This window comes from Erinaceus europaeus, chromosome 2 (genome assembly GCF_950295315.1).
Source record: "Erinaceus europaeus chromosome 2, mEriEur2.1, whole genome shotgun sequence".
Taxonomy (NCBI): domain Eukaryota; kingdom Metazoa; phylum Chordata; class Mammalia; order Eulipotyphla; family Erinaceidae; genus Erinaceus; species Erinaceus europaeus.
In genome coordinates, this window is record NC_080163.1 from 81,865,776 (window position 1) to 81,876,699 (window position 10,924).

At 34.8% G+C, this 10,924-nt stretch overlaps 1 protein-coding gene across 1 annotated transcript; it reads right to left on the minus strand.

Moving 5' to 3' along the window:
• Positions 1-809: 809 nt before the first annotated feature.
• Positions 810-10,685, minus strand: FGF20 (fibroblast growth factor 20). Its single transcript, XM_007516277.2, has 3 exons — positions 10,322-10,685; positions 3,965-4,068; positions 810-1,349 (listed from the first exon to the last, which is right to left on the minus strand). Exons 1-3 carry the CDS (start codon positions 10,605-10,607, stop codon positions 1,104-1,106), a joined length of 636 nt encoding a protein of 211 aa, XP_007516339.1. The 5' UTR covers positions 10,608-10,685; the 3' UTR covers positions 810-1,103.
• Positions 10,686-10,924: the final 239 nt, after the last annotated feature.

A 10,924-nucleotide genomic window follows, 5' to 3' on the forward strand; every position in this document is an offset into this window, starting at 1 on the left:
TTCTTAATGATGTTACCATAAAGACTTACTTATTTAATAATAATAGTAAGACAAATGTTCATTTATCGTTACTGAATAAATAACTAAGTATAAATCATTTATAATGTTTAGTAATTTTCAGCGGTATAAGTTTTCTAAACGCCAGAGTTTTCCTCTAAGAAACTTAGAATGTTAAAGTATGCCATGTAAGTACAATAATTTTCACCTAAAAAGTAATGAAACCAAAACATAAAGTTGAAAATGTTTAATTTCCTTTTGAATGTGTGTTGTATTCAATACAAATTTATAAAATATTTTCCTATGCCAAATGAACCAATGTTACATTTAGAATGCAATTGCCTGCAAAAATATATAATCTCTATGCTATACTTTAGTTTAAAAAGAAATTCAAGATCTTATTCTTTTTAATCTAATTTAATAATGATGTCTTCTTCGCAACCTGAGACACCACAATAAAATAATGGCACAATAAAAGAATTTTTGTTGTTTTTTTTTCTTTGTATTATCTTCATATACCAGTAAAAAATAAGCTCTTTAATAAATAAATATATAATAAATATTTGCAAATTGAAATGTATAAATAGGTCCATCCTTTAAAAATGTTACATCTTGTTGTATAGCATGTCACACAGTCCATGTTTCATCCAGGCTTTTTACATATTAATGACAAACATAACCTGCAAAATCCTACAAATTTCTCAAAATTCATGTAGCAATTGTCTTGGTCAACTATATCAATCCATTTCTTCAACGTGAAGTATCTATGTAGTGTAATTTATAAAGTAAACATAATCCAGAAGAGAGGCACCAGCAGCAAACTAGGTGGCATTCCCATTTTCCACAGATTAATAGGTTTTCAGCTTTCATCTACTGGGCTGAGTAAGTATACCTAAGGGAACTTAATCCACTCATAAAGAGAAATCTTGATACATTTCAAGTCAAAGACTTATTTTTCTCAAGATTCTTGTCAAACACAATTTCCTAATGAAAAAATAGACTCCATAACATTCTGAATATATTCCAGGATTGCTGTTTTATGATGGTAACTGTGATATGAAAGAATGGCTGTGGCTTTAATTCTTCAGGAAAGACAGTATCACACGTCAATTGTACAAAAGTATATCCTTGTATAATTCAGGAACTCTTTCTGGATCCACAGGTCTAGGGAGGAAATGTGTAAACTTTTGATGTCTTTTGGATCTGGCACCATCTCGTGGAGTTCCATCCTTATTAAGTGCCACAAAATACCTACGGCCAGTATCTCCATGCTTATATATGTTGGAGGAATAAGTATTATACCAATTCTCTTCAAATTGTTCCCTAAAAATACATTCAGAAGTCAGTTTCTCCTGGAGGGGAGAAGAGAGAAAACTATGATTAAAAATATATCCTTGAATAGGGCTGGGGATACAACATAATGGTTATGCTAATGACCTCCAAGCCTGAGGCTCTAGCTCCAGGATTCAATCCCTGGGTAAACCAGAGCTGAGCAGTGTTCTGGTAATATGTATATTTATCATAGCAATAAACATGAATATGTATATATAAAAAATTGAGCTAATTTCCTTTAGAAAGTCAACTTTATTTCTTTATCTACACCACTATCTTTGTTAAGGAGTATAAGGTTCATTTTTTGCTTTAGATTTACATTATTTTAAATTCTCTCAAATCAATCCATCCATCATCTTAATTCAAAGAACTTTGACTTAAATGTCAATTATCAAAAAAAATGTTTTTTTCCAAAGATATAGTAAGGAAACTAAACTTCTTTTAAGACCTTTCTTTTAAGAGCTTCTGAAATTCTAAACCTTGTTTTGTTCCATATTATCTCCTGTTACCATCATTACCACCAAACAAGTCTATAGTTTATTTTGTTCTAGCATTAAGTTCCAAAGTTCTATATAGCAAATCTCCACTATCAACTTGAAATATTTCTCCATCATACTAATAATTAAATTCCTAATTCAAGTCATAATACAAATCATATACCTTCCCCTTATGAATTTGTTTGATAATACATTCTACATGATCATCTTTTATCTGGATTCTAGTAAATTACCAGTTATTTCTTATTTTTCAAAATACACTATAAATTATCCTAAGAAATTGACTACAATTGGTTTAAGTCCAACACATATATAAAGAAGGAGGTTATCTTGATTTCTCTTTCAATATATCATATATAATTAGATGCTGTAATTCTCTTATACCTTATTATACAATTACTTAAATTTTTACAATTCTCTGAATTGACAAGAAGACTAGAAAAAGACAAGTTTTATCCTTAGAAAGGACAGATATTATTCTATTTCCTGAAACATTATGATTGATTTTTCTCAGTGTATATTGAGATTTTAACTATATATCATAGTCTCAAGTATGGCTTTAAGAAAAAGAAAGTAACAAACAGTCCTATCCACTAAAGTACAAAAATTAAAATATCTTGGAAACAGTTACAAAGACTTTGGTTTTAAGATGATATTTCATATAAGATGGCTAGAAGAGTGGCACATATTGATACATATTTATACCTCACCAATTGTCAGTGAAGGAGAAAATCTACATTATACCTGAGGTTGAGTTTTATACTGCCCTGTTCTCTAATTCCTGTTCCTACTTTGTTCTATAATAAAATATTTCTCATAATGATTACATCCTAACCTGTAAAGTTTACTTTAATTCCAATTTTAATACATTTGTAACAGACTCATAAATAAGTACTTATCCTCAGTGGCAAGTTAAAACTTGCTCAAGCAAGTTTTTATAGTATAATATACAAGCTGTGTAAACTCATAGCTACTAAAATTATCAAGACTACAGACATGACAGAACTATTTTAATTGCCACTTTAAATTATTACAGCTTCCTAAAACATTATTCACTCGGAGGCCAGGCAGTAGTGCAGTGGGTTAAGCGCACATGAATCAAAGGCAGGGACTGGCATAAAGATCCCAGTTCGAGCCCCCCAGCTCCCCACTTTTCAGGGAGGTCGCTTCACGAGTGGTGAAGCAGGTCTGCAGGTGTCTATCTTTCTTTCTCTCCTCATCTCTATCTTCCCATCCTCTCTCAAATTCTCTCTGTCCTATCCAACAACAATGACAGCAATAACAACAATAATAGTAATAATGTTAAACAACAAGGGCATCAAAAGGGGAAAAAAATGACCTCCAGGAGCAGTGAATTCCTAGTGCAGGCACTGAGCCCCAGCAATAAACCTGGAGACAATATATATATATATATATATTCCATTCATTTCTCATATAGTGGGAAGGTCAACAAGTAAATGATATGTACTTAGCCATGATGATAGTAGGTAGACAAAATTAGCACTTCATGAATGTATATTAATTGGTACTTTTCTGTTTCTAGTATAAAGGATCCAAGTATATAGAAAAGAAATATCCAGAGTAACAAACAAGAAAAATTACTAAACTGAAGATAATAAAGGCTTGGGGTTTAAAAGTGAAAATGAGGGGCCAAGTGGTGGCACACAGAGTAGAACATATACCATACATAATGACACAGGTCTGAGTGCCCAGTAGCGGTAGGAAAAGCTCACATGTAGTGGGTAGTGGACCATTACTACAAGTCAGTCTGTCTCCTCTCTCTCTCTCTCTCTCTCTCTCTCTCTCTCCCTTCCTCCCTTCTTCCCTCCCTCCCTCCTTCCCTCCCTCTCTCTTTTCTCCCCCTCCCATTCAGTTTCTTTCCATGTCTTAAAAATGACCATTAAAAAGGTGCAGTGATTGTACATGTTCCAAGCCCCAGTGATAACCTGGTATCTATGACAAAAATAATAATAAAAAACTTAAAAGAAAATTTGAGAATGAGCTACTCTACTGCTCAGCACAAGAAAATTTTACAGAAATATATTTTTAGTTTTTACATATGCATATTATTCTGATGAGCATTATGGGAGATAAAATAGTCATTGTTTCAAGAATTATAGTTTCTAAGCAATACTTACTGATCCGTAGAGTTCTCCTTTTTCGTTCATTCCAAGATAAAGACCGCTGTCCACACCTCTAATACTGACCAGTCCTACTGCCACACTGATGAATTCCAGGATACCTAAATATACAAACAAAATAATAAATTGTGTTTATTAATTAAAATATGATAAATGGAAATTTAAATACTAGTAGCAGTATACCTGATATTAATAAACATAAGTATATAGTGTGGAAGTCTTTTATAAATTCCTAAGTACTGTAGAATAGTCTTTTTATTTTTTTTTACTTGTTAAAAGACATTTTTATTTACTTGGGATAGAGACATAGAAAAGGGAGATAGAGAGAGACAGGGAGGGAAAAGGGAGAGAGAGGGGGAAGGGGAGATATAGAGGGAGAGAGAGACTTGCAGCACTGCTTTACGACTTTTTATCCATAATTTTTATTGATTTAATAATGATTGACACAAATGTAGGATAAGAGGGGTACAAGACCATAGAAGTCCCACCACCAGAGTTCTATATCCCATCCCTCCATTGGAAGATTCTCCAAAATAGTCTTTCTACAATGCCCATTATACTTAATAAATCATTTGAAAACTGAAATTTTAAAAAAATATTATTCAACAGTATACAATTTCAAGCATACTACACTTTAAGTCAGGAAGACCTAGGTTTTAATTCTACTTCAATAATTTAATATATAGTCAGACTAAGCAAGTCTTTTACTCTAGCTTGAGTCTCCTCATATGCAAAATGTATGAAATGTTTCCCTCCAGAGAAGTTCTAAAGGCTACCACATATATGGGCATTCAAAACTTGGAAATGAATTATACCATACATTAGTATACATAGGTACTCAAGATTGGAAGCTAAGAAAATTATAAATTAGTGTTCCTATACCCATTATTTCAGTAGTTAATTATAACTATGTTTATTAATTATATTTTTACTATAAGTCAAGTCAAGCTTAACATCTAGTATAGTTATATCAACATGTTACAATTCATAAAGAGTTTATGTTCATATTTTTTCCATCTGGTCCTCAAAAAAAAACACCTTTAGATAGGTGTGGAAAATATTATTATTCTCTTTTGCATATAAAGAAACTGTGGTCCAAACAATCAGTGCTCCAGTGGGCGCAGGAGGAGGCTTCAGGGTGCTGAGTACTAGTGCTTAACCTCCAACCTAAGAAGGGAAGGAGGGAGGAAGAAGATGCAGCTCAAACAGGTTTACTGATTTGTTTGAAGTATGTGATTTTACATAAATGAAACAACTCATCAATACTTGAAAACCTATCTTCTGAGATATAATTCCATGTTTCCTCTTGAGGAAACTATTTATTAAGGATAGTACAGTAGTTTTAAAGCTTTATAGTTAAGATAATATGCTGTTGGGCCAGGTGGTGGCACACCTGGTTGAGCACACATGTTACTATGCACAAAGACCCAGGTTTGAGCCCCCAGTCCCCACCTGCAGGGGGTAAGCTTTACAAGTAGTGAAGCAGTGCTGCAGGTGTCTCTGTATCTCTCTCCCACTCTATCTCCCCCTACCCTCTCAATTTCTGGCAGTCTCTATCTGATAAATAAATAAAGATAATAAATTTTAATATGCTTTTTCCTGTCACATGACTCTTAAAAATAAATTATATTTATAGCTTAAAGAAGTAAAAATGACTATAATTTATTAATTGTGATAACCAAGTAACAAACACATAAGTAGATTTTGATGTCAACTTTCTATCATCACTTTCATTAATGAATAAATTAGTATCCAAAATATTCTACTTAATGTATTAATATACTATAATTAAAAAGCAACTTCCTTAATCTTTACTCATTTTCTTTGCATACACTAACTTTTGGACTAGTGTTTTTATTCCCATTTTTAAGAGCAGTACATTATTTTCATTTTATTTATTTATTTATTGGATAAATACAAAGGAAATAATGAGAAGAAAGGGGAAGATAGAGAGGGAGAGAGAAAGAGAGACACCCACAGCAGTACTTCTCCACTTGCAAAGCTTTTACTCTTGCAGGTGGGAATCCACCTTGAACCTGGATCCTTGTGTATTGCAGCAAGTGTGCTCAACAAGGCATACCACCACCCTGCCACTTGGACTAATGTTGTTATCTTTTTCTTATCCTTAACTTTAGACACATTGCTAAAAGATATAGGTATTTAATATGCTAGGAACTGCATTCCTTTGTGCATTTTTAATTTTACCACCACCGTCCTTCCTAAGCTCTAGAAATGTCAGTATGTTCATTTTGGCTTATTCCTAATTTATTGCACAAATTCTATTAGACATATGATATTTCAAGAACATGGGGAAATTTTTTAAATCTAGTTATTTGATAATATGGAGGACTCTGTTTTGAGCAATTGTTTGACAGAAAGATAGATACTTAAGCTCTAAAATAATAGATTACTAACCACTCAAATGAGCTCTTTGAAAATATTAGGTGATCATTAGAACACTAAAGCTATCAAAGATCTTACAACACAATACACTGCTAAATATTCTTTTTGTAGCTTAAAAGAGTCAATGTCTTTAGCAGAGGGTGTAAGGGAGAGGAAAGTTAAGATATAGCAGGGAAACCCAGACTCCATAAGATAGTAGTTATAATGACAAATACAAAAATTGGGAGTAAAAAAAATTATTTTCACTGCCAAATTCATTAGTGAGTAATTCCAGTTATAAGCAAAAAATAAAAACTCAAAACATGATTGGTAGAGGAACCTGTATTAATGGGATTTCATCCAACACTTTCAACTGTACAATTACATGAAATTCTATTGAACATCAAATTCAAATCAAAAGGTGCACTGTGACTGACATGTAACTTAATCCTCTTTAACTATTTGATTTATATTAATATGGCTTTGTTGCTCAAAAAGCAGGGACTGATTAAAATGTATAATAGAATTCAAATTTGTAAATGTATATGTTTTTCAAATACAATAAAATGTGTGTCATTTCCATATAAGCAAAATATAGATCTAAAATATCAGTTTTTCTTAAAACGATTTTCTTTTCATTATATTAAATGATAAACCACGTACATTTTAATACTCATCTCAAGGGAATGCCATATTTTAACTCTCATCTTATGGTTGTTATGTTGTCAAAATATATAGTCATAAAAAGATAGGGTATTAAATATATTCCTGGAATAACTATACTCATTAATTTCAATTTCATCAAACAACACCCAAAATCTCATGTATAACTAGGTACAAATAATTTTTGCAATAGCTTATAGGTATTCATGGGAAAAGAGTTATGTGTTTTTGTGTTCCTTTTCAAGATTTTAGCCACACTTTTTAATTCTGATCCTTTTTCTCCTCAAGGAAATAGTATACCACATAGTAATTTGTAATCATTTGATTCTTAAATGAGATTTGACAAGTCTTTCTTATTTATAATATGAGGTGGCAACTAAGCTAATTCCTTAACAAAGAGTAGACATGAAAAACTTTCCTTAAGAGGTAATCACAGATTTTAGATAGATTTTCTAATGCCCAGTGTCCCATAAAAAGACTTGGAGGTGCTTTGTCTTTCTGGTATCATTTTCAAAGCCAGCCTTTTTCAAAATCATAATAAACAGGTGAGTCAACCCACAATGCAACCACATCAGACAAATCTATGGAGAATAGGGGAGAATAAAGGAAAAGCCTTTAAAGGAAAATGTTTGATCTCAGGCTAAACTTTTTTTAAAGTAATGATTCCATGTTTATGTATTAGATAAAGTCTTCATACTGTACCACTAGCCAAAAAAAAAAAAAAAAAAAACTTCTTACATATATAGAAATAACTTAGAAAATTATTTTAGCCTCATTGGCACCACTTTTTATATTCTGTTGATGTGGTTTTGAAACTTTAAAACACAGTATTTTGAATTTTTGTTAAATCACCTCCAAATTTGTATGTTACTGAAAATGTTATTAGCTTTAATAGCTGAAGTAGTCAGTTTTAATCTCTTTCAAAATTATTACTTTGATGACACAAGTTTAAAAGAAAAATAGTAGAATAATTTCACAATTAATAACTAAAGTCTAGGAAAATAAGACAAGTAGAAAAAGAAGCATGTAATGCATACATATAGAGCACAGTCTTATAGCCAGCTACTTATGAGGTCTATGCCAACAAAGGCCACTAGGATGCACTGTAATGCATAGAGTCTACTAGCTCCTTCAGGTTGTCTATCTAATCTGGGTTATCTTCCTTTTGTGTAACAGTAAATATTTTGCTCTGATATGTAGCTTCCCCCCATAGAGTGTGGGAAATGTTTTAAACAAGCACAAATTTAGTCTAAGTCACATTATTGCAATTACTAAAGAATTACACAAGGTTAAGCTCAAAAGGTGCTAGTGAAATAATTCTAATATGATTTTAAAATGTAATTATATCCTAGCTTAAGAAATTTTTAACAACAAAAAAAGAAAGGTTAACAAATCAGCAAATATTTACTAATCTCCTCTCAAAAAGTAGACCTTATAAAGATAGTGGAAGAAGCTACTGTTATTATTGGGAGAGATTGCAGTTGTACTACAAGTGTTTTAAATGCAGAGTTTCCAAGATGATAGTGGGAGGGGAGGTATCTGTGTATTACATAAACTTTATCTATGTCACTTACAGGCATTGTTAACTTTGTATCCAATTCTTAATTTTCTGCTATTTTGGAGGGCAATTTTGTACCGAGTGGAGTACAATAATTGAAGGTGAGAGAATTGAGCCACCTGGTGTCAGCATAGTTCCTTACAATCAGAATCTCACCCATCTCAGTTTAGAAACCATTTTCCAAAACTGACCCCAAGGTTGGCTACTAGGTCATGACACTCTTGACTCATAGTCAGTGGGAATTTGGAGATCAATGGAAGCTACAAACATATGGGCTTTTTAAAGTTAATTTTCTAAGCCTTTAAGTGCTACCAAATGACCACCACATGCTCATTTCTACATTTAGAGAGTTACTAAAGCACCTCAACAGAGATTTACACTTATCCAAGTTTTAATGAGTACTACAAGTTTAAAAAAAAAAAGTAGCTGAGGATAAGATTCCAGAGGACCATTTGAAGATGAAATTGTCCAAGAATTCGATAGTACTAAAGGACTGTTTAGTTTCACAATGCTATTGGTAAATATCTTTAATAATACCCCAAATTTGATGATCCAAATCCTTTGAGAATGCTATCCAGTTAACTCTGACATAATGAAACTTCAGCAATGGGAAAAAGATTCTGAGACCTTAACAGCAGAAAGCATCTTTTTAAAAATCACTTATTTGACCTCATAACTGTACATACCAGAAAACTAGGTCTCAGGCTGGTCAGAGTACTTCCCAAACGTGCAGCCAGTTACAAAGTAATTAACAGCAGAGATATTATGATTTCCCAACCCAATTTTAGAAAACCTACCTTAATAACTATTAGCTTGTTTCTTTTAATTTCACACATAGGCACTGCTCAAGATATACTGAAACATGTTGCTATAGGTTCCCACCCATATCTTCTTTCATTTTCCCATTTCCTCTTAACTATGCTCAATACCAAGACCTTTGCTTTTGAGTTGCACAACTTCTAAAAAAATTTAAAAAGAACAAACCTTGGCTGAAGGGTTAGTCATCCCCCCCCCAACCACACTACACACATTCAAATAGAACTGCTGCAGTCCACCAAACTTGACAGCGACAGTGCCCACAAAAACTAATCCATTGCCTATGAAAGTGAACATTTACAGTTCTTAGGTAGACATGTAAATGTTCACATCCTACACGAATAGTCCTCTGAGCCATAGCCATGAATGGACAATCAATTGCACAACTGTGGGCGTGTTTAAAGAAGAAGAATGCTTCCTGTTACTAATTTTTGTTCAGTGGTCTCTCTCTCTCTGTATGTGAGAAGAGACTGGAGAAAAATATAGAGAATTAAAACAAAAAACAGAAAACAAAACAAACTACCTGAGAAGAGTACTACACACACACACACAGAGAGAGAGAGAGAGAGAGAGAGAGAGAGAGAGAGAGAGAGATACTTAAACAGTTGTGATTCCCAGCCCAGGTCTTGGCATCTGAGACAGCAGGAAGAAAAGCAAAGAATGTATGTGTGTGGTACCCACCATTGCCCCTCCGCCCCCAGCGTCTGCAGCAGCAGACCTGCTAAAAGACTGCTCAGAAGCAAGCAGAAAAGTCCTCCCTGTCTCTGCCTCTAGCAGGCCCTTGTACTCCTGAGTGCACCTCAGACCGGAAGGATTCCCAGGACTCGGAAGAAGCTCCAACAGCCTACAGAGACAAGCGGGGGGGGGGGGGGGGTTCAGAGTAGAGAAAAAGAACGTAGAGGGAGAGGGGGAGGTGCTGGGGCGTCAGTACATACCGAAGAGGCTGTGGTCCTGCCGAGTGCCCTGCACGCTGCCGTCGGGCAGAATCTGCAGGTGGAAGCCAGTGCGGCAATAGAGCTGCCGGCGGCGCAGGATGCCGTGCAGGTGCGCCAGTTCTGCAGCCCCAGGCCCGCCGCGGGCGCCCCGCTCCGCGGCGCCCCGGCGCTCTCCCAGCAGAGGGGGCCGCTCCCCAGCAGGAGGCAGCAGGAAGTGCGAGCCCACCTGCTGGCCCAGACCCTCCAGGCCGCCCAGGTAGCCCCCAACTTCGGTTAAGGGAGCCATGGAGGGGCAAGAGGGAAAGGAGGATTCAGAAAACAAAAGATCCCCCCCCCCAATAAAAAGTGTAGCAGGACTGGGGAGGTGAATGGGAAAAGAAAATAATAATATATATATATATCAAAAAGTTAAAACCCAGTTAGTCCTGTGAGCTCGCTGAATGAACTTTGCACTGAGATAGCAGGAAAGCTTTCAATGTCTTGGAGTGATCTTCTCTCCTTGGGTGCGTGGGAGCCGACTGCTGGCTTTGCAGAAACATCTATAGCTGCCGCTGTAGATACTGGTGCTAGGGCTGGGGGGCTGGGGGCTAGGGCTCCAACTCC

Coding starts and splice junctions, on each gene's coding strand:
- FGF20 (XM_007516277.2), bottom strand. CDS start 10,607: ATGGCTCCCTTAACCGAAGTTGGGGGCTACCTGGGCGGCCTGGAGGGT. Junction 4,069..10,321: donor GCAGGACCACAGCCTCTTCG/GTATGTACTGAC, acceptor TTGTATATTTAG/GTATCCTGGAATTCATCAGT. Junction 1,350..3,964: donor AAGGAGAACTCTACGGATCA/GTAAGTATTGCT, acceptor TCTCCCCTCCAG/GAGAAACTGACTTCTGAATG.